The sequence below is a fragment of the Xiphophorus hellerii genome, chromosome 10 (assembly GCF_003331165.1).
Source record: "Xiphophorus hellerii strain 12219 chromosome 10, Xiphophorus_hellerii-4.1, whole genome shotgun sequence".
Lineage (NCBI taxonomy): Eukaryota > Metazoa > Chordata > Actinopteri > Cyprinodontiformes > Poeciliidae > Xiphophorus > Xiphophorus hellerii.
In genome coordinates, this window is record NC_045681.1 from 24,778,146 (window position 1) to 24,803,153 (window position 25,008).

General features: G+C 38.8%; 1 protein-coding gene across 4 annotated transcripts in view; it reads right to left on the reverse strand.

Annotated features, from left to right (window-relative positions):
• The window catches only part of jmjd1cb (jumonji domain containing 1Cb), a 125,282-nt gene that overhangs the window by 52,139 nt on the left and 48,135 nt on the right, over nucleotides 1-25,008 (reverse strand). For all 4 annotated transcript variants that reach the window (XM_032573475.1, XM_032573473.1, XM_032573472.1 and 1 more), the window contains exon 2: nucleotides 7,794-7,982. In XM_032573475.1, coding sequence (XP_032429366.1) covers nucleotides 7,794-7,982 — 189 coding nt within the window. The remainder of the gene's footprint in view (nucleotides 1-7,793; nucleotides 7,983-25,008) is intronic.

Genomic DNA, 25,008 nt, shown 5'->3' on the forward strand with positions numbered 1-25,008 from the left:
CCATCATACAGAGATCAGATTGATCCATGTGTTCCTAACACAGAACTTCACTTTGAGACTGCAGGTTTGCTGCTGGTTCCTACAGTTTCAAACAGTAGAATGTTTTTCATTTCTGTGGCAGCCATCAACTATTTAGAAAGCTGGTGAAGTCTGAAAACTTTGCTCCTTAGCATGGTGACCACTCTCCAACACAGACTATCCTCTGTGATCTGATGTGGTCTACCACGTTGTGGCTGAGCTGCTGTCATTCCCAGTTGCTTCCACCTTCTTCTAAACACCACGAACAGCTGTTTGTAACCACTGGACTCATTGCACAGGTGGAATTCTCTCATGGCACCACACTGGAATTCACTGAGCTCCTGAGAATAATTATTTCATTAATGTTTCTAGAAGCTATCTCCAGGACTGGGAGCTGGAACTATCCACCTGTGGCCATATATGGGGTGGGAACCCAGTAAACAATGATGAAAATGGGAGATGCAGTACAGACGAAAAGCAACACAATGACAGCAAAGTGCAGATGTGTGTTGTATGTACTGTATATATTGTATATTTCTTCCTTACTTCAAATAAAGTTCATCTTTGAATTTTAAATCTCACATAATATCAGGACAGTTCAGTACAGAGGAGGGATCAAATCACTGATACCCGAGTCTGAAAGCACATCCAAGGCAGCCTGGTAGAACCAGCTCCTTGTTCTATGCTTTGCTTCTTCCAGAGGGTCTGGACTCTAGCTGTAGAGAAACGATTGCTTCCTGGAGGCGTGGACTGTGTTGAGGAATTAAGTTTTACCTAACTGCTAACATCTGTCTGTGACATACAGTACAGACCAAAAGTTTGGACACAACTGTGTGTCCAAACTTTTGGTCTGTACTGTATGTAATGCTCCAGTTCGATGCTAGAAAGTCTACCAGAAATTGCCTGCAGTGCACAAAATCGTCCTCCACTGCAAAGAAAGAAGTACAGATTCAAACGAGGCGACTGTAGTTCAATATTTGGGGCTGAATGGCTTCGCTTGCTTCCTCTGCTGCCATTAATAAAACTACAGGCAGACCACAATTCTAAAACAGCAGAAAATAGATGTCAATGTTTACAACTTCTCTCCTTCTGTTCCGATTGGCCCGGAAAAACAATCTACAGGACAAAATCCAACCGAAAGGAAGAAACCCAGACTGTAAGCAAGAACTTTTTCAAGCAGAATTGCACAGGAAGGTGATGGCCAAAGTAAAGACATGTAATTTAAAGTCAGTTCCAAAATAGGACATTATCACAAAATAATATTATTTGGAAGTTATTAATAAAATAAGCAAAACATTTGTTTTCCAGAACAGTGAGATCCATACTGTTTTTCACTGCAAATATTAACCAAAAAAAGATAAATTATTTTGATTATTTGTGTTCAAAACAAACAGCAGACTGATCCATAGGAAAAAATTTTAATTTTACATAGAACAAGATTTTTATGTTATCCAGCTACAGCTGTACATACCTATTTGTACAGTAAAATATGAGTATAGTCAGATCATTAAAATAAGTGGCATTATTTATAGAATTGCATTAAGATTTACTTTCTGATCAAGTAGATTTGGTAAGACATGCTTATGGTTCAACAATCTTCCAGATTAGATGGACTGGCTGATTAAAATGCATCAAATTACCAAAGGAAATGATTTATAAAGGAAATGAGTCATGTTATGAAACTTTGTCATTGCGATGCTAGAAGATACAGCAGAGTTAACCATGTGCTTTAAACGGCAGCTTGTCAACTTTATGAGGTTCTACCTCTAGGTGAAAATTTGCAACACTTTCATCATGTGTTCAAGATGACATCACAGCTTTGAGCCTTTCACCTCACTGTACATTCATTACTATATGATATTATTACGACTTAAATAGTCCCTTAGGTCATGTTACACACCTGCACTGATCTCACCTCTTCTGGAGAATTTTACAAGTATAGTTTTTGTCTGTATGTGGAAGCTAGATTAGAAAATATTGAGCTTTTGACAATATTGGTAAATATTATGATTGCAATATCAGTTGCCAGATCTACCTATTTTTTCTATAATCATCTGTGTGACCTTTAGCATTCGGCAGCTAGTGTGAACATCTGTAAGACTGTCCAGCTGGATGAATGTTACATTAGGATGAAAAATGCAAGGTCATAACGCAATATTTTAGTGGACAATTATTTATTTATTTCATTTACGTATTTTGAACAGACAAAAAGGTAAAAAAAAAAAAAAAAATTAAAACAAATAATCATGCCTGTTGACAACCAATTTTAAATTAATTGTTTGAAAAGGAGTCAGTAGTAGATACCAGATCTTATGATTTCCTGCTCTTCTCGTACTCATAACAAACATTTAAATCTTCCCACGCCAGATAAACTCAAATTATTCCCACATTGAATGAAACTTAAATCTCACATATATTTAATCCTTAAATGTACATTTATTTATACATTTTTCATTTCAATAGAATTTTTGGTCTTTCAGACACCTAAACTATACTACATATTTCCCAGTAAGATTGCACATCTAACAGTTGTTTGCAATGTGAAAATTGCACACACTATTATTGTGATAATGTATTTGTGATATATTGCACAGAACTAAAGTTACTCTATTTCTTTCTATGGTTTTCAGCTCAGATAAATTTTCTTTTGACCAAACACGTGGTTTGTACAAACAAATCAAATGATAATATAATGCTCTTCAGGCGGTGCTGCGTAACTGTTTATGTCTTCATGTTTGTCTTGGGCAACTTGTTAAATTGGGAGATTACTAAAGCTCATTAACTAATTCTAGAGATGTTTAGGGACAATTTCTAAAAAAATTAAATTGTCTGAAAACAAATTTACTTTGTTTAAAACAACCCATTTGTGTTTTGAAAAGTTGAATATGGAAATAATATTTCCTCCTGAAAACAAAAGAAAAAATACTAATCTATTTATTTAACCAAAACATAACCAAGTGAGGTGATTGAGAACCAGTTCTCATTTACAAGGCCAATCTGGGTTAGAAGCCTGAGAGATACAGCATGCATGTTGCAGCAACATGTAGAGGGAACTCTGCTAAAAGGCCAGAGGAGTTCTGTGCAGTAGCTCGGCTCCAGGGACGACATCAAAGACTCAATTTAAAAGGCTCAAATCCAAGTGAAGTTCTGAGTCTTTACTGATGAGATAAAGTTGGGTTTAAACTCACACCTCTGGTTCAGTCACATTACTCAAAGGAGACGTTTTTCTGTAGAACTCAGCTTTTCTCCTTTGACATAAACCAGATGAGTCATTCAATAACCACACAACACTACAAGGCCCTCTGCAGCTTCCACATCACTCTGCTTTGATTTCCTAAAAAACCTTCATGTAGACAAAGTGATTACAAACCGATTACAAATCAGTTGGTAAAAAAGACATTGCATCATCGACATAGAATTTCACCTGTTCACAACCAGATATCAATTTGACCAGCAGCACGAGATAAACTGTTGAGATCAACCCAAACAAACAAGCATACAGACATGGAGGCCTGAAAATTACCACTAACACTTCAATATGTGCATCATTCAGATGTTTCCGTTTATTATTCAAATGTGAAAAATTTACTCTATATTACTTTGTTTTTCTTTTAATACTAAGAACGCTAGAACATGGTGTACGAGGAAGGATGCATACATCAAATGATCCAATTCCATTTTATTTTTTTCAAAGACATCCATTTATGAACCTTTGATGTTGTTGCTATGACAACAGCAGCACAGAGCAGGGATAGAAGCTAGAGTACAAAAAAATAGACAGGAAGACAAACAGAAGAGCAACAACCAGGAACAAACTAAATTTCATCCCAAAGCAGCTTCTAAGATCAATTTATTACATATATATGTCTCTAAAGCTGACACACACAGAACATCTCCACGGCGCCAGCACAGATTTTGTTGATTTCGTACATTTTTCTCAACTTAACCCCCTTATTTAACAGCACTGCTCTGTAAGATTAACCACAGAACCTCACTGCCACAGACAAACAAGTCTGGCAGAAGTATGGACATAAAATCGAGACAAAAAAAAGAGAAAATGTGTGTGTACTAGGTCTTTATATACTTGTGGGGACCACTGCTCCTTGACAGGACAAATCCTTGGTCTCCATGAGAGGAAATGCCGTTTCTGGGTTAGGGGCGTGTGTGTGCATGCGTGTAGGGGTGTGTGTGTGCTAATGAGCTAAGACATTGTTTCTGCTTCTCAATCAATTATTTTTGATTTGTGATGTTCTAGCTGTCAGTTGTTGATTCCTCAGTAGTTTTCAGACACACAAGAACAAACCCTTTTCACACACCAGATGCATCCTCAAAACACTCGTTGGTTGAGCAAAGTAGCACAGTTGGTATCACTGTTGCCTTGCAGCAATGAAGGTTCTGGGTTTGAATCCCTACCTGAGGGTCGTTTTACATGCAGTTTGTTTTCCTTATGCATGTGTGTGTTCTCTCTGGGTACACTATGGCTTTCTCACAACCCTATCAGTCTAAAAACATGACTGATAGGATTGTTCTCAGGTTCAAACTAGAGTGTGTGTTTGTATAATTTGTCTTGTCGGTCAGTCGATCAGTCCTGATTTCCTTCATTTTGAGTAACTGGGCGATCCTTACATGAGAAACTGATCTTATCTTTCTCTGCAAAAGATCTGAAAATTAGCCACCTCTCTCTGCTGGTAGAGAGGTGGGACTGATAGACCGACCCACAAGGTCATGTCTGCATGTGCGTGATTAACAATAGTCACCTCACTGTTGCCGACTTAGCCATTTTGTCACTAAGTTTAGCACAAAACCCAAATCTGTATCAGCCAAAATTAAGAATTTTCAGGTCAGGCTTTTTGAAGATCAGTGATCGGCCAGAAAACTGTAATTGTTGCTAGCCGATTTATTGACCCAGAAATTATTGCGATAAACGCTAACATTGTTGTTTGGAGACGTAGGCCTAACTTCTAGCTTAGAGAATAGATAAATGTTATGTGATGTTTTATTTGTTTTTGCTTTTTTCCCCTTTAAAAACAGTTGAAGGAAAAGGTGCCTAATTTCCTCAGGACTGAGGACACAGAAATTCTTACTATTCTGCATAATCTTTCCACAACTGATCAAACTGAACTGTGTGTTCTTTGCCAGCTAGCTTCCTATCAACCAGGCTGATGATCTGACACTCTCTGATCACAACATTCTAACAGCTAGCTATCTGACTGATAAACTAGGTCTGTTCTACACTTTCTCTTTTTAAAATGATTGCTGAAAGCTGAGGTTAGGTGAGGATACAAGTCAAGGCTTGTGATAAAGTGATAACCAACAAGTGTTATGCATCTTTACACACTGAAATACAGGCTCAGAGTGTTGGAGGATAAACAATAAAGTCTGATGTGGACATGGGTTTTACACCTAAAGCACAACACAGTCACAATCTGTTGTCTCAACACAAAACTCACATTTTGGTGATACATTATAACACCGCGTAGAACGAATTCGATATGTTAAAATAGCAGTCAGGTACAAACATCTACCTATTATGTATATAATAAGAAACTACTACCACTACACAGTGATAATGGCACTGGAAGAGGAGAATTAAAAGTGCATTACTTTCAAAGTAAGCAAGAGGCAAAGTATGCTGGGTATGCTGCAGTATTAATGAGTAGAAAGTTCCTTGATATTTCTGCAGTTCAATTCTTACTGAGATGCTAGAGACAGAGCAAAGTGCCTACAGGCTGCATAGCTCTCCCCTGCAGCCTGTCGGCTCTACCTGGTGGCCTATTGAAGGGAAACTCCTTCAATCTTTCACTTTAATAAAAACAAACTAATCAGATTTTAAAGTAAAACTGTGATGAAACAAGCATTTAGAGCAAACAGCCTGCAAACAGCACGTCTACTATCTTCTATCCACATGGTATTCACTGCTGAGAAAAACAAACATCAGCTTTTCAGTGATCTACCGTCATTTCTGTTTATTTTCACCAGACAATTGATTTTCTACTAGAATCAAATCCAGCAGATGTTCTGAGACTTGAAGCTCCTTACCAAACTTAAATCATCGATAATACCATATGTATTATCGATGTATTATTTGGATGTATGATTTGGATGTATTTGGATGTATGTATTATCGATGATTTGGATGTTTGAAACATCCAAACAGCAGTAAAATGTTGTGCTGATTTTTTATATTGATTACTGAGAACCAATTTAAATATTTTTAACATGAAATATAAATGGAACAAATATATTCTTCAAAACAAATCTAGCTGTTACACTGTGGTGAGAGATGTTCATCTTATTTCCTGTCAAAATAAAATTATTCTAAATCTAAGTTTGCCTGAATACTTTGAATACTTTTAGGCTTATCAAGATAAGTAAGTCTAATTTTCTACTAATATAATAATGATAACACAGTAATATACATCTAAATCATGCAGTCCCCAGCATGATTGTGCTGGCTAGTCTGACGGAGCTGAGTGGGGGAGTCCTGGAGGATGGAAGCTTAGAAACATCAGCTCCAAGGCAGGGCTAGGTCCACTCAAGTGTTCTGAACAGCTGAGTGGTTGTCAGGGGAGATTCAAGGATTTCTAAAACATGCATGAAAGAATGAAGGCAACACACCAGCTATGTTTCTAATGAGTGAACAACATTGTAACATGATGTAAAGCTGGTTGGTGAATGTACTTCATGCTCCCCCAGTGATTCTTTGTGCTTGTGTAACAGCAAACTGCTCACTTGGTGGAGCTCACCTCGCCTTACCTTACCTTACCCTTTGACCTCTCACCAACTGTTTTCCTTTTGACAACCATTAACCTGGTAGGTTAAGTGGGGCAAACCTGAGCAACTCTTTTCATGACACCGTCCCATACTACAGCAAGAAACACCAGCCTGTCTTCACTCCAGTCTGGGGGTTAAAGCACACCTTCCAACTTGCTCCGTGCAAGATGACAGAATGGTGAAATCACCAAATGACAGCGGCGGTCAGTGAGAGAAGACCCAGGTCCAAATCACATGCTAAGTGACATCTACTGCCAGTTTAAGCTTTATTTATGCTCCAGCTTGGTTTGTGCGTTTCACACATGCTATGGAAAATGCGAACATTACATATCTCTTAGCTCCGAAACTTTTTAACTAAGTGGACAATTCCGAGAGAAAAAACATGGCACAGGTTTGCAAAAACAGTCATCTAAGTAATGCAGCCCATTTAAACAATAATACCACCACCACACTGAAGGCTAACTAACAACTGTGTTCTTTACTGCTAAACATGTTGTGCAGTGTTACCTGTTTGCTCTACTCTGAAGAATCAGAGTAGTGTCGACGAGCCACAGAGCATAAATGCTGCAAAAGTTGTACCCATCTGGTTCCAAAAACAATAAAAAGTTTTGGGGCTGAATGTACATGTGTCAAACATAAACCAAGCTTCACAGCTGGAACAGGGATTGTCAACATCATTCCAACAGAAAAGATTTAAGGTGGTGTGTGAAAGGGTGTGAAGCTTTGAGCCAACTTGACCAGATTTATGAAAATACTTAAAAACCAAGACAAACTGGCAAACAACCTCATTATGGAGACAAAGAGGCCTTAGGAAGTTTACCAGAAGATGTAAAAGACTGATAATCAGACTGAAAACTTATCTAAAACAGAAAGATAATGCATCAGAAAGCAGACGTGTATAGCAGCTTCTCCAAGAGATGGATTCTGTATCCTGCCAGGTCAGTCACATGACTGAGCTGGTCATGTGACTCCAGCCCCTAAAATGGAAGGTGAGGTCTTACCAGTGCAGGCCACTGGACGTGCTTGGCCTTGGTTCCCTGCAAAAGGCCTGCAGCTCCGGCTCCTCCAGCTGCTCCCTCCTTCCTCTTTGCCCAGACCAGCTGGTGCTCCAGGAGAAACAGCTGGAAATCCTCATAGACCTTCACCCACTCCCTCTTCTCCCACTCCTGGTCATCAAATTCCACATACACCTGAAGACAGATAATAACAGCATTCTATGAGAGGAAGGTAATGTGACAGTGTCCAGGGATGATAAAACCACCACCACCATATTCAGCAACTAAAGATTTGTTCTAGGGCTACAGCCAGTGATTATTTTAGTAATCAATTATTCTGACAATTAATTTGATAAAAATTGCCTCATTCTGCATTTTTCATTTAATCACTTAAGGGTTTTCTATACAATATTAAAAATACAATAGTTTAACAACTTGCTTGAATACGAAAACAATTTATTGTCTAAAATTCAGTAACAGCATTCCTTTACACAAAGAATAAATATGAAGCTAAAAACAAATCCTTTTAATATCAACATGTGAAAAGCTCGACCCCTTCTGCTGGACTCTGTGTATGACTGATCTGGGGATTAGTATTTAATAATATTAATGTGAAAGGTGCAAAACAAGATTTTTATTTATTTATTTTAAGAATTGGCACCAGGTGAATCTAAAACTATAACTTGAGTACTTCTGGGTAGAACATATTAACAAGGTTAAAAGGATTTTCTTTTAATATTAAATGTAAAATGTATCCGTTTTGTACAGTATTACTGAGTATGTTGTTCTTTCAGCAAATGGTGTTTTTGTGTCTGAATACTCTAGCAAACCATTGATTTAGTTCTGAATTTGACCATTTCTGGCATCGATTCATCAAGATGATTTCGATTAATCATTTCAGCCCTAATTTGTTGTGGTTTTGCAATTTTGTCACATATAAATGACCTGAAAAAAACTCAAAAAGCTGGTTGATAGTAAGGCTTTTGTTTTAAGACCAAAAAGTTGACCAAACAAACCTGGTCCTATGTGGAAGGAAAACAGGCTGTTCCACCATTTATAAATGTGTGTGTGGGTGTGTGTGTGTGTGATGGGGGGGAGGGTTATTATAAAAAGATGAAAGGCCTGGTTAGCTGGTTATTACATTTTATTACATTTTTTAAAACATGCATCAGTTACTCTTGATATTCTAGTTCTCAGATGAAATACAAATAAAGAGAGGTTCCAGAATTCCAGACCTGGAATTTCAAAGCATCTTTCAAAGTGATTCTAAATGCCATCATAACTAAACCAGTGGCTGGTAGTTAAACAGAGATGAAATCAGAAGAAATAAAGTCAAACCTTTGTTTTTTTTTTACATCAATTCCTAATGTATAATAGAAAATGCAATTTGATAAAGTCAACATCCACTGCCAGCAGCCAGAGACCTTTCCATGCCCTCTTTAAGATAATCCATTACTGCTGGAGTGCACAGATGTGCGCATGAATCATCCATCCTTCCCTCGTCTCCTGATTCCATCCTTTTTCTCCTTCATCCCCTCCCCCTCTCCTCTCTTTGCAGGCAGCGTGGAAGACAGAGCGGAAAAGGGATCAACGAGTGCATCTCTCCTTAATCAGCCTCCCGCCCTCCTCCCCTCCCACAATGCCCCGCTGCAGTCAACTGAGTGATCACTCCCAGCCAGAAGGCAGTGAGGGGAAGCAGGCTGGCTCTTTGTTTACGGCTGCTGCAGTCTCTCCACATGTTTGAAGACTTTCCTTTCTTACTGCCTGATGTCATGCTTGCCTCTTCTCCCTCCTGGACACATTTCCCACTTTGTTTCAACCAAATCATTAAAAGTCACTCTAGGACGCTGGGTGGAACTCCTCCACCTCAGAGAATGGTGGATGACAGATGGAGACAGATCCAGCCGTTTATTCCTCCTGCATTCCACACAACAAAAGTTGCCCTCAATCACCATCCACTTCTGATGAGGCAATTAGTTGGAGCAACTTTTCCCCATTTGCTGTAAACAATGGCTTATTCATTCATGTAGTGATTCAACTAGATCCGCTGACCTTACTCTATAGTTTCATGTCATTTCCGGGGCGATGAGCATGTTCAGCATACTGAGCGCGCCGTCTAAAGCAAAGTTCTACACATATAAAGACATGGGTTGCCAGGAGATTCTCACTGTAGGATACAAAATACTGCTCTCACTGCATTTAAGCAAAACATTGAACATGACCAAATTATTTGTAATTATATGGGACCTATTATACTTTGTTTAAATCTAGTTATGATAGGTCTGTGGGCTATAAAAACCATGTTCATTATGTTTTTACTGGAAATCATCCTCAGATCATTTCTCAGTCTGCTCAGTTCTGCCTGTTGTAAGATTTCAAGATGAGCTATCTAAGGACTCTCGTCATTTTAAATGCAAATACTGTAAGCCACTGTTGGCCACGCCCTCCAAATTTATGTTTACACCATACATGTGAAAATGGCTGCAAACAGATGAAAATAGTCCAACTGGCCATCTTTGACTCTGAGTGAAACCCAGAAGCAGAAGAAGTGGAGAGTCCTGGCCAATAGAGGTTTCTGGATGGTGAATCAACAACTAAACACCGTCTTTCCCAGCAGCCATTGCACAGCGTATAGAGCTTCCAACCAGCTTACCAGCTCAGCTTGGGTTGCAAGGTAACAAGGCAGTGCGTGCTAACTATGATTTAATAATTGGGAGGCTTTTGAAACGGCTCGATTTCCAGACACCATCAACTTATTGTCATAAAACAGTTGGGTGATAGTATTCAGTTACTTATGTTTTTTGCTTTCTGGAAACAGTAGAGAGGAAATACAAAAAAATTGCATTAACTGAATTTTGCAAAATAAGTCTCCTTTAAAACAGAAAAACAGTTATCCCTACTGCTTCTAAAATAGTGTCAAACGTTGAATATTACAGTTACAAAAAATATTTTTGGAATAATGGAATATATCCAGAAGGATTTGAAATTTTCATCTCTTGCTACCAACCAATTCTAAAGAACAGAGAAATGAGATCACCTGGCTTCTGTAATGCCCTAATGATGTGATTTCTCTTAGTTATCTGTTTTGTGGATTTGGTCTTGTACTTTGGGTTTGCTGTATGTTTTACTGCTGCTGTCTTGGCCAGGCCACTCTTGGAAAAGAGATTTTTTTTTATCTCAGTTATTTTTCCTGGTTAAATAAAGCATTTATACATACATGAATACATTTTTTAAGTTTTTCAACATATTTCCAATTTTACTAGCCTCATACAAAAGGGAAAAGTGCAGCAGTGCCTAGCAACAGGTGAGGGCAGCTCTGTGTTCATCTATGCTTCATGCAGCCAGAGAAAACTTCAGTCACTCTTATATTTCACCTGGTTTCTCATTAAAAGGACAAAAAAACATAACTGGAAATATTATTTGGAGCGTCGTTATATCTGGATACTAGCAACCAATCAATGCAGAGACATTTATGACATCAAACTGAGGATGGGAGTTGAAACTAATCAGTCAATTGAGACAATAAACCAATCATTAACAACTATGACTTGTTCAGCTAACAGTCATTTGATATCATCATCATCATCATCCTCCATCAATGATGGTGAAGCTTTAGGAGGAGAGGGGTCTTCCCGGTGAATCTGTTGTCTTTTTGCTGTGAGTCATCTGAGACTAAATATCTCTTGTGAAAAATGATCAAACAGCCCTTAAAGAAAAGAAATCAAAAGAACTACACTGTCTTCTCAGATAAGAATAATACACATGAGGATTGGGGAAGATCTGTGGCAGAGACTGTTACTATAGTAACTGGGAGTTGCAGTGAGAGCAAGCTGTGGCTCCGTGTGCCATTCTAAGGACTTTTTAACATGTTGATACTAATGAGCTGAGGCTGAAGCCAGGTGTGTGTTTTTGTTTAGTTGGCCTGTCTACATAAATGGAACACACACACATGTCTTTAAGGTTGCTAACTGTTAAAATGAGGAGTAAAAAAATATGAAAGGTAAAACCCTTAAAATGAAAGAAGAAATTCAGTCTAAAACAAAGCTCATGCATCTGCTTTGCTGTTCAGGATTCATATGAATGTGTTCTGAATATGACTGAAGGGGAAGGAGTCAGTGCATATGAAGAAACACTTTTCAGAAGCCTGACATTTCTGCTTCAGACATCCTTGCTTATTAAAACCAAATGTAAAATTATTTTCTGAGATTCTGAAATTGGGGTTTTCATTCTCTGTAGAAAAACACTTGAACTGTTTCACTGTGTGTAAAGAATCTATTTGAGAATTACACTTTCTGAAATAATGGGCAAAAAATATCAAACTTTTCCAAGTGATTCTAATTTTTTTTTAATGTAGTTGTAATAGGGAACTTGTCCCATTCTGGCATCAGCATGGCTAGAGCCAGACACAGTGAGTCTAAACAGGTCTGGACGTCCAACACTACTGGAACTGTAGTCAAAAACAGAACGGGTGATAGGAACAGAAAAATGTCTCAGCTTCATTTGGATTGGTTCACTTTCACACTGCACTAATCAAAGTGGACAAAGTGATACAGTCACAACAGCTGCAGCTCATACAGCCCGATGATGACCGAACAGGAGGGAAAAAACACAAAGAAACGGAAAACCATCCAGCACCAATTGTTCACAATGAAAACTAACCAGAGCCATGCAGACCTGGGCTTCCTGTTTCTAATTTAAACTGATTGATTTCTCACAAGAAGTTGCATGATATGAGCAGAAGGGGGGGCACTGATGTATCCCACATATTACTCTGTACCGACGGTTCATTTCCTTTCTTTGGCATCACTGAATAGTCTGTTTGCGTTTCCCACTGTAAGCAAACCACACAAGTGTTCACTTGCAAGCAAACTGGGACCCACGTTTTCATGTGCACCAGACTTCAAATCAGCTTCCTTCTACTCCTGTCTAAACAAAGTCTGATGGAGACAAAACTCCTTTCACCCAGCATCAGAGGGTTGGAGACCTTTTAACTTCCTTCCATCAAATACTCCCTCAGATTATATATATCTGCATGCACACACATACTTAATGCCATTGAATAAAATAGCTCCACAACATTTGTTTTTTGTTTTAATAGAATCCTGTAGCAGCGCCTGGAGCCCAGTCCCAGTCTGGTGCTGGAAACCATTTAGCAACATAAAAGCCCTGAGGATGTCATAGTGTACTTACTTACATAAAGCATCTGTGGATAGTGAAGTTATGTAGAAAACAGCTGACCATCTGGAAGTGAACAGTCAGTTTTATGGACTTAAAAATAAAATAGAGTTCTGCAAGATCATATATTATTATGCTCATTTTTATATCACCAAGGCCCAGCCACATAATGAAGTTAATATTATCTGCATTATCTATAATGCTCTTTGGAATAAATTGAGGGGAATCTGGAACAAGTTCAGACCACTGAATGTCTAACGGGATTATGGGATCAAAAGGGATTGCTGTAAAGTCAACGACAACGCCAGCAACTGTCTGCTGTCGCTGCTGCTGCAGGTCAACGACTAAATGCAATCTGTGGCCAGATAGGAACTTTTTAAAGGAGCAGTATCATGTAAAATTGATTTTATTCTTTTTAAGTTTTACATCATGTTATAATGTTATTCCCTCATCAAAACCATTGTTTTGATGAGGGAATTGTTTTGATGAGATTGTTGTCAATCCAGGTATGGTTCATGAAAGTTTGAGAAATTCTTTAATCTCCATGACAGCCATTCAGCTGTTCAAAATGCCTGGTTGGACCTAGCGCCGCCTTCCAGACTTAACTTGTTCTCAAAGCTGCAGTTTCCAAGTTTTAAAGCCTCCGCTTCACAGAGCAACTTCCCAACTCGGCTCCTTCAGACTAGCCAACAGCAATTAGCAAACACCTGGTAGAACTGCTGAGCTCTTTATAGGAGCTACTTCTCAGTGAAAAGCTGGTAAAGACACTATTAAAGAGTTAACAGAGAAGCCATGTTGTGATGACTTCATGAAGGCAGAGTTTAATAAAGAGCAGGAGTTTTTAAAGAGACAGAAGATTGAATTTATGCCATTACATTAAGAAGTAAAGTCTCTTTTAATTCAGATTTGATATATGAATATACATTTTTACAGTTACTTTACTGTCCTACAAATGGCAGTATGTGAATGGAAAACACATAATACTTCCCCTTTAAATATCATTTGAATAATTAACTAAACTTGATGCACTAACTAGGATTAATTGAAATTTATGGAGTATTAAACCAAAATGATGTTTCTTGTAAAGTGCCTTGAGAAGACATTTGTTGTGAATTGGCGCTATATAAATAAACCAGGAACATCTGCACAACCGATGTCCTCAAATTATCATTCTCTGTGCATTTTACAGTCAGGTATGAAGCCACATACCTAAAACTGTCAAAACATTACATACAAATCGGGAATAAAAGTCAGGGTGATAATAATCATCAGCAATTTACTATGCGGAATTTTAGATTTATGAATTTAAGCAATATATTGCCACAGTTATCAACTGTAACATTAATAAGCTGTGTGTGTATTGTCATTTAAATGTGGTTTTAGTGGTGCAGTGGAGTATAATCTGCCCATCACCATCAGATGAGGAGCTGATTTCTGGCTGGCTGCACCAGAGGTTCCTGGGAGCCAATGAGCATGAAGCATGAAGCAGCCAACCAGAGTGGAGAGAACAGCCAAATCTGCCTCTTAAATACTGCAGCAGGGAAAACTGGAGCTTTACAGAATACAGAGTAGGAAAAACAGAGGCTGCGAGTCTTACTACTGCTGCTACAACCATGCAGAGTCTTTCTGAAGACAAAGACACAAACAGGTGTTAACCACATCTTGATGTCAGGATTATTGAATGCCATATTTATATTTTAAATGCAGATCCAATAATCACTCAAGCCTACATATAAAATTCCTTAGCAGTTGAACCATTTTATTAAATTACCTTATAGTATGTTGGTGTTTCAATAAAACTAGTCTTACTTTGAATCTGCTGTGATGAAACTGTTCCTCAAACCCCCCAAGCTCCCTCTGGTAATGAGGTTTCAAGCAGCTTCCTGGCTCTTTTCCCACAGACTGAGACTCAGCTTTGCTTTAAGTAATGCAGACAGTCATAGAAAAGACGCAAATTGATTTCTCTGGGCAGGAATGAAGTACAAACAGTTCAAATAATATTGTTTTAAAAAATTAGAAACGTCAAAGATAATTGGGTATAAAGACATACGTGTTCTTTTGCAAAACCTAGAGTTTAACAGAAGCAAAATAGAATGGTTTAAAACAACACTGAGAACCATGTCAGATCAACCCTATCAAGTATGTTAGTATATGATGTATTACGAAGATGAACATCGACTAATTAGGCACATCTGTCCAAACAGACTTGTTGTATTAGCACCCATGAATTTATTTTGCATCCCGGTGAACCCAGACAGGGCTTGATGAAGGGAAAGACGTTGCTGGGCTCAGAGGGAAAATTATCGGGCTGCAGTTTCTAAACACCGACTGCACAAAGACGATTCTAAGAACCAAATATGGGAATACTGATTTATATGTAGATTTAATATCTACAGATTTAAATCAGGATTCTGAGGATAAATAACCAGCTGAGTCCAAAGTCTGATCACTGTTAATTTTGACAGAAAAATTGTATTTATTTTTAGTCTTTGTAGTCACAATCTAGACATCAGAATTGTTTTAGTTTTAGTCAACCAGTTGCAATAAAATTTAGTCAACTAAAACTAGTCAATTTAATGGACAAAACCATATTAAAATGTAGCTACTTTATGAATTCACTTTAATTATTAACAACATTAATCATGGTTTTTAACCAGTTATGGCAGAATATTATTGTCTGAATATGCAATACATACAAAAACAGCTGCAACTTTTTCAAATGTCTTTATTTTTCTGACTTTACTTTCAAATATAGCAAAATATTTAAAAAAGTTGGCCTGCTTTGCCTGAAAATGATATGAATCATCCATAACAAACGGCATATTGATGAAGTGTTTGGAGAGGCTGGTGAAGGATCACATCTCAAAACTCCCTCCTCTTGATCATTCCAACACTGCACTAGAGCCTGAAACACCAGCAGGGGAAGAATACTCATGGACTTCAGCTCAGCATGTGTAACTGGCTGCTGGATTTCCTCACAGACAGACCCCAGTCTGAGAGGGTTGGTAAAAATGCTTCAAGGGTTATCTCCCTCAGCACTGGCTCCCCCAGGGCTGTGTACTGAGTCCACTGCTCTTCACCCTAGTGACCCATGACTGCCAAGCCAGGTTCAGTACGAACCACATCATTAAGTATGCAGACGATACTACATTGGTGGGTCTCATCCGGGACAACAACAAACTGGCCTACAGAGAGGACGTGAAACATCTGGTGGACTGCTGTGATGCAAACCATCTAACCCTGAATGTCAACAAAACAAAAAGAAATTGTTGTTGATTTCAGAAAAAATCTGTTAAGTCACACACTCCTCCTCATCAATGATGTGGCAGTGGAGCAGATCAGGAACATTAGATTCTTGGGGATACAGATCACTGACACTTTGACCTGGTCCCTCCAAACCTCTGGTCTGGTGAAGAAAGCTCAACAATGTCTGCACATTTTACGTAGGATGAGAAGAGCAAACCTGCCCCTCCATGCTCACCACTTTCTACAGAGGGACAATAGAGAACAAACTGACCAGCAGCACCTCTGTCTGGTTTGGAGCATGCAAAACCTCTGACTAGCAACGTATAGAGAGAATGATGAGGACAGCTGAGGGAATCATTGGGACTGAGTTTCTTTCCATCCTTGTCATCCTAGACCCTTCCACCCTCAGCATGGTTTGTTCTCCCTGCTGCCCTTTGGGAAAAGATTCAGCAGCTTCAAATGCAGAACAACCAGATTCCACAACAGCTTCATGCCATAAGACTACTAAACTGCCATTAATTTAATCTTTTATTGTATATACTTATATTGAACTTTTATTACTTATTATTTTATTATTACTGGGCCTTGCAACAAAATTTCTTTCAATATGTACATTTTAAATGTACAATTGAATGACAATCAAAACAGTCTATGTCTACGTCTATATTGCAATCTTCATAAAAAAAATAACTGTAAATCACAAATAATCATCATCAGGACTCCAAAACACTGACTTTAGTGTCCTTTGTTTTTCTAATTTGATGGTAAGCTGAAGACCCCAAGCTTTAACGTCCTGAGGTGTTGCTTTAATATTTCCACATCATGTTCTTTCCTCACCATGTCATTTCACTATCACACACAACTTTATTCACCATGTTTGTCCATACAAACAAGGAATTTAACTAGGTCTCAATGAAGGCAATATAAATATATCATACATAAAAAGAATTGTTGTTTCTGTAAATACACATGTACAGTGTTTTCACAAAACAGAAAGTCATCAGGGTGCTCTGCCTGCTCAGTGTTCATCAGAAGAACAGCCTGTTGAGAAACACAGTCTCTGTGGTGGATCGTTTGTACAAACAGTGCTCTGTAACACTGACCTGAGGTAAAAGTCTAAACAGTTTGGGTCCGGGATGTGTGGGGTCTGCAGAGATGTTAGTTGCTCTTTTCTCAACAGTAGGCCTTTCAAGGTCCTGGACCTCTCTGTGACCTGATTGGATGTTGCAGTCTGGACCTGTCCATACTGCAACCACCACTGTATACCACTGGATATACAGTAGTAGTCCTTTGTAAGATGCAGCTTATGTAAATTAGTAGGACTGGTGTTAAAAGATAGCAAGGAACTGGTTATATACTCTCTCCATAGAAGTGTTACATGACTGGTGGAAACATTTATCCAGGATTCTTGTAATTAAAGCTTGGTCCATATTTAGAACTCAACAGTAATTATTTTTATTTATAAAACTGGTTTTGCTAGCTTTATTTACGTACAGTCTGATTTCTCATCTGCAAAGATGCAAATCAGCATCTGTTTATTTTATTGGGAACATTTACCAGGATAGGGACATTAATGCCCTGGTTTCAGTTAACTATAGAACTTCATAATGTGTTATAATTTATTTATGTGTTAAGTGTGAAATGTGAACTTGTGTGTAAATGATTAAATATGCTAACGTGTCAGCAGAATTGAATGCAGTGCATAGTGATGTGTGAGCTGCGTAGGAGTGTGACAGGCTGCCGGTTAGTGACCGGGTTGGAACATCTGACAGCAGCAGCAGTGGAAGCATGATGAACACTCCTCTGTGTAAACTTCAGAGATGATCGTTACTGCAGATGCCCAGCCTTTACAATCTGAAGCCAGAGAATGTCTCTGATGGAATGAGACATCCTTACAAGGTGAGATGGAAAACAAAAAAAGCTGAACGTGTTGTGTTGCGATGGCAACAGGCTTTCAATTCTCATTCTAACAAATAATAAGATTAAAATTGGCACATGTCCAACAATGTTGTCACTAGAGGTGCACCATCCAATATTAATGTCCGTATCAGTGACAATGTGACCGATCTATTCAGTCCAATTCTATGCTTTGTGGTCTGAGTGACGTCATGCGCTGGCAAATAGGCAAGTGTGTGTTAGTATGAGAAGTCCTAGTTACAGCATAAAAATGCCAAACATTGTACCGATCTGGGATTCTGTTCCCTTTTGTCATATAACAGGACTGATTAGCTCAATAAATCCCCTCAGTTTCATCTGTTCTTCAACAAAAACATTTCTCAAAAGAAATCTGTTTAAAAGTCAAGAGGTCAGAACAAAGATAGGTACTGTGGAAATATCTGAGGAGAAGCAAGGTCTGAAATAATGAAACAGGTTAGCGTAAAGAAAAAAGGAATGGTTTCTAAATAATCATTTTTGAAATGTAAAGTAAATGTTTGTATTTTTAGGAAACAGTGTAATGCAGGCATCCATAAATGCAGTGGAAAACACAAAAGCACTAATCAGGGCCGGGGTAGTGGATCAAACTGAGCATAGCCAAATGGAGGAGAAGCAAGAGAATTAAAATGACTGTAGCAATGTGAGAAAATCACTTAATGTATAAAGAACAGAAAAATAATTAAAGTGATTCAGAACTGAATGTCTTTTTTTGCAGTGAGAGAGAAGAGCTTCTCATTCAACTATGAGCAGAAAGACGTTCAAATCTCCAAAATCAAAGAAAAGCTGTGGAATAAAAATGTTTGCATGTTTGAAGTTTGGCATTTTTATGGTTTTAACTAGGACACACATTTGTCTTTTCATCATGCTCAAATTATTTAGCCAGTAAGAGAATAATCTAGTCCAGGTTTGAAGAGTCTAGGTGTTGTAGTTTTCTAGCTGGAGCAGTTCTAGTGTGGTCCAGATGCTTAAAAAGTGCTGAAATCGCCCCTTACTGAAGTTCCACAAATTAAATAAAGAGTTCACAAATCTCAAAGTTGGTTTTAATTATTCTACCATTAGTTGAGAATAGTCCAAGGTTGAAAAGTCTAGGTGTTGTATTTTTTTAATTAGAGCAGAGGGAAAATGCTAAAGGTAGTGAAGAATTAGGTGGAATCGCCATTTAGCCATTTCCCGACTCGGAAGCTGCAATCAGAAACCAACTTCAGCCTCATGACCAATTGTCGGACACTTTAAACATTCTCTAGCATATTCATGGTAGCAGGATATCCATTTGGAGATGAACATTCAACCTAACCGCCTGCAACCGGAGGTCAAAACAGAAACCACATGGTCGAGTCTGACTGAACACAAACCAAAGGTCTACTTTATTCTGCTGACCATGAGCTGCCCTCTGCAGCCACCACCAACCAGTGGGCCTTGACTGAGAAAATAAAGACGTCCGTTGAACCGTTTGAGGAGTTTAATAGGAAGGTGAACACAGCTACAGCCTCTACAGCTGATGTCATCCCAAGCATCACCGTTCTCAAACACCTCTCTATGGAAACCGTAGATGTTAAACCACGACCGTGAAAAGAGTCTTAGCAGCTGTTGACGAGCACTTTAGCACCGTGGAAGATGAACCTCTGTATGAACTTTCAGCTGGACCCTCGATACAGACAGCTCAGACTGTATTCATATAACAGGACTGATTAGCTCAATAAATTACCAGCATGGTGACATACTTTGATGTTTTTGTTTCTCTCCTTGTGACAAACATTATGCAACTGTAATAGAGATTTGAGCAGATAAATATACCCACAGTATAAGTACTTAAGTACAGTAATCGCTTATAGGTGAAATTATTAGATAACTGGCAAATGTGATCTTTCTATCTATCTATCTTTATTTATTTATTTATTTTTACCTCGCGAAGTATTACTTTTTGAGTTAATATTTGAACCCAATGCATTTTATTTTTTCTGATTTCTCACCAGTCCAGACTCAGTTAACCAGTGGAAGAATGCACTAGCCAAGGAGCTGGAGGAAGACTTGAGGACTGCTACTGCAGATGGAGCAGCCAAGGCTTTAGAGCCACCAGAAGGAGCAGCAGCAGCTTCATGAAAAAATTTGACAAAATTCGGGTGAGTGTGAGAAAAATCCAAGGGCAGCAAACAGTTCTAGCACTGCTGTTCAGCTGGATGGATATTTTACAAAGGAAACCATTCCTGCCACAGATACAAATACTGCGGAGTCAACCGCCTGCAGTTTCCTGGCCTTGCTGCTGCCAGTGCCTTCATGTATCTCTGCGCAGAGTGTCAAAAGTGAACCGCAGCACAACCTCCACTATCCTGGATGAGAAGTAAACCAGACCAACAGCCAAGAGAGCAGAAATGCTAGCATTCTTAAGCAAAAACCTGCCGGTGATGCTTAAGCCTGATCTTGAGAAATGCAAGAAATCAGCTAGATCAGATCACTGATACAAAACTTGACTAGAAGCAAATATCAGATTATTTTAATCTAAACTAGCCTGTGAGGGCTGCTGCAGCGGTGCAGGGTAAAACACATCTCACATGTGGCCTTGTGGTGCGTTCACACCAAACAGGTCTGATGCTTCAAGTTCGACACATGCACTTTTTGTGTGTTCACAACAAATGCATTTTGGGCATCTGGTGCGTCTGGGTTACATTCAAAGTCTATGTGGAGCGTCGGACACATTAGACGTGCTCGACACGTCAAACGTTCAAAACGCTCCAAACGGTTCAAATTGCACCACATTAGACTCGAAATGCGCCGCCATATAAACTTTGAATGTAAATCAGATGATCAAAACAGTTCCAGAAATGGTTCAGAATTCCTGAACCATTTCAAAGGTTCGTTGCAGTTTATTTTTTCATGTTTGCCAAAAGTTGTGAATCTGTGGTTTTTGTTAGTTTCAGGTTCTTTATTATTATTTATTTTACATTGAATGTTATAATAGCGCTAACTGATAGGGGTGCACCAATTTATCAGCTAGCTGATTTGTCGGTGTGGATTTATTTAACTGTGGGAGATCGGTGAGTGACCGATAATTACATGCTAATCTTATCCACTAATCTGATCTCCCTCAACAAAGGTCTAAAAATCAACCTTTGTCCTCTTCTGCTCTGCTGTGAGAGTCTGACTGACTGACCAGCCCGCCAGGTCATGTCAGCACGTTTGCAGTTAACAGTCACTTCACTGTTACCAACTCAGCAAGTCTCTTGCTATATGTAGCAACATTTCTGATAAAACAAAAATGTTGGTGTCAGTCAAAATCAGAATCGACAGGTCAGGCTTTTTAAAAATGAATAATCAGATAATGGCCCGAAAACTGCTATTGGTGCTCCCCCCTACTAACTGAGCAAATGCAAGTTGTGATTTTTATTTATTTATTTATTTTACATTTTTATGGGTGTTTAAGTGTGTGCAGAATTTTCAATAAATTTGTAATTCAGTGAATTTGTCTGCGTTTAAAAAAAAAAACAAATGTAAGTCAATTCAGCACTGTTCTTCTGTATCAGATCAGTATCGGACACAGGAACCTCATATCTGTATCGGTATCAGAAGTGAAAAACGTGGATCAGTGAGTTATGACTAAAGTCTGCAGTAGTTGTGCTGGTCTGGAAAGAGAGACGATACGTGACAGATGGGAGCTGAATCATTTAGGATTTAAATCTGTATCCATGGCAACAGCTTTCCTAAACAGGTCTGTGTATTTCTATCAGCTGCATGATTTCACATTGGTGCACTGTGCACCACATCCAAGCTGAGATAATTATGATGCAAAGGTAGAACCAAAGCAGAAGAAGCAACTGCTGCTGCACACATACACTGCGTGCCAGAATTATATGCAAATCGGTCTTTTTGTTCTAAGTCAAATAGTTTTCAATAAAAATTTGCGATACTCGACACGTTACATGACAATGCTAAGACATGTGTAGATCTAAAATTTCAAGCTGATCGGAGCAATAGTAAGCAAACGGCAGCCTTTTTGGTAATATCTAGTCTGTGTGAGTGAGCCATGTTTATATGCAAATCATTGTTAAAGTGCCAAATGTGGCAAAGTGAGGACGGAAAATCAAAACATTTATTAGATTAGGAACATTTAATGTGAAAACAACAATAATGCAGAGCAAACATAGTCAAAAAGGTTTCTTGATACAATCAGTGTTTTAAGTAATTGCCATTTTTGTGGATAAGAGAAAAAAGCCTTTGGTCCATCGAAGATGTCAAACTTCCGATGTCATCTGATGAGATGTCGTTGGCAGCAGTCAGAACGGCATTCCAGAGTTCATTCTTGGAAGAGTACTGCCTCCCACCGGAGTAAAGCTTCCTTTTCAGGATGCTCCACAGATTTTCGATGGGATTCAAATCTGGTGAACAGGCTGGCCATTCCATAATTTTCCCATGCTTTGCAAAAATACTCTGCAAATATTCGTTGGTAAGCCTCGCAGCATGGGATGGGGCATTATCATGCATGAATACCATATTTTTCCGGAATGACAATTTCTTCTTCTTGTGCCAAGGTTCCAGGTGTTCCTTGAGGAAGTCAATGTAGAGTTTGGCAGTCATTTTCACCCCATCTGCAACTCTGAATGGTCCTACCAGCTCGTTTCCAATGATTGCCGCCCAAAACATCACACCACCTCCTCCTTGCTGACGCCTGATTCGATGGGGACGTGGACCCTCCTTGCAATACCATCCTCTCTTCCATCCATCGGGTCCATCAAGGGTCGCTCTACACTCGTCGGTGAACAAAACTGTTTGAAAATTGACTTTCATATGATTTCTTGCCCACTCCATCCTCTTCTTCTTGTGAACATCCTTTAATGGTGGGCGAACTTCTGGTTTTCCACATTCCGCAACCTTCCTCAGGATACGACATCGAGTTGATTTGGGTACATCTGGAACGCCTGCGTTTTCAAAAACCTCTTTGCTAGTTCCAAGAGCGTTACGGCGGATTTCTCTCTTGATTCTTCTCATTGCTCGATGCGAAACAGGTGCTTTCTTACGAATCTTCCCTTTGTCAGAACGTCCGTTGAAAAGTTCGGGTTTATTCGCAAATCTTTTGATGGTACGATGATCACGGCCCAATTCTTTGCTTATTTCCAAGGTAGATTTGTTATTATGAAGCCTTTGAATAATTTTAGATTTCTCAGCTTGACTCAAAGCACCTCCACGTCCCATCTTGCATATAAAGTTGGCACGTTGCACCAGATGAAATATCGTCATAATTTCTGCCGTTTGTTTACCATTGCGCAGAACAGCTTAAAATTTTAGATCTGCGCATGTGTCAGTATTGCCATATAGCGTGCCAAGTTTTGCGAATTTTAATTGAAAACTATTCCAGTTAGAGCAAAAATACCGATTTGCATATAATTCTGGCACGCAGTGTAATGGAATACAACCAAACCCATTTCAGAGTTCTGTGCAGCAGGTTCTGGAATGCTGGTAAGGGGAAAGGTAATCCAGTCCAGATCACCATCAACACACTCAATGCTGTTCACACTGCAGTGACCAACAGAGAGCAGCTTCATGGACTTCAGCTATGAGATTTTTCAGCCGCAGAACTAACAGATCAAAAGCAAGAAAAATCAGTTCCTCAGAGATTAAATTCATATTTATTGATGTGTGTCAGACACACAATGCCTCAAGTGATTTTTAATTTAATAGGTTATAATCAAATTATTTAAGCTATTAATGCGTGGCTGTTATAATCATATACATACACATACAGCCAGACACACACGTATATAGAATTTATATCCTCCGTCTTTAGTGTACAGAGTGAAATATGAAAATTAATACAAATCTGAGGCACACCAGTAAATTGTTTCAAAAATGTCCTGTGTGAGTTACATCTGCCCGTTTGGCAGGAGTAATTCAAAAGTTTTCACAAACTTTATGCTATTTACATATTTAAGTTTTTCCCCATAACTTTGTTTCAGAGGAGAAGAACATAATGTGGAAAGGTGGTGGTTTTTATGCCATAAGACATTTTAAATGCTACAGCTTCTGATATCACCCATCACACAGTTTAAGTAGGTCAATGCACTGCATAGAGCTGCAGCCAAAGCAGATACTCCCCTTGGATCCAGTCAATGAACCCTGTTCTTAAAGGGACAGTACTATGTGTTTTTTGTCACATATTTGAATTTTATGGCACAATCAAGTTACTATGTTAATTTCAATTGTTATAAAAGTGCTGTATACATCAAATACAAAATTTAATACATTTTAATACATTTAATACATACATAATACATTTAATACATTTACCTCTCTCTCTTTAAAAAATACCTGCTCTTTCTGGAACTCTGCTGTCAGGAAGTCATTACAACATGGCTCCTCTATTAACCCGTTGACAACGTTTTTACTGGAGTTACACTAAGAAGTAGCTCCTAGAATGAGCTACATCTGATAGAAAGTTCTACCAGATGTTTGCAAATTTGGCTAGTCTGGAGGAGTGGAGTGGGGGGACAGGGTGCGGGCTGCTCTGTGAGGCAGAAGCTCAGAAGCTTGGATGCTGCAGCTCTGAGGAAGACCTGCATCCCGAAGGCAGCGATAGGTCGGTGTTTTGCACAGAGGAATGGTTGCCACGGGTGATTAAAATATTTCTTAAACATGCATGGAAGAATCAAGTAAACCCTTCAGGTATATTTTTGATGAGGGGATAACATTATAACATGATGTAATGCTCAAAAAAGTCGATTTTAAAAAATACTGTCCCTTTTACAACAACCCTTGCAGAGAACTGGGACCATTTACGGGAGGTGAGGGGCTCTGTTGTGTAGGCTCACTAGGTGTGAGCTGAAGTAATACCCAATGACGGAATGAAGAGACATTCCTTCTTCCACAGGGTTGGTTC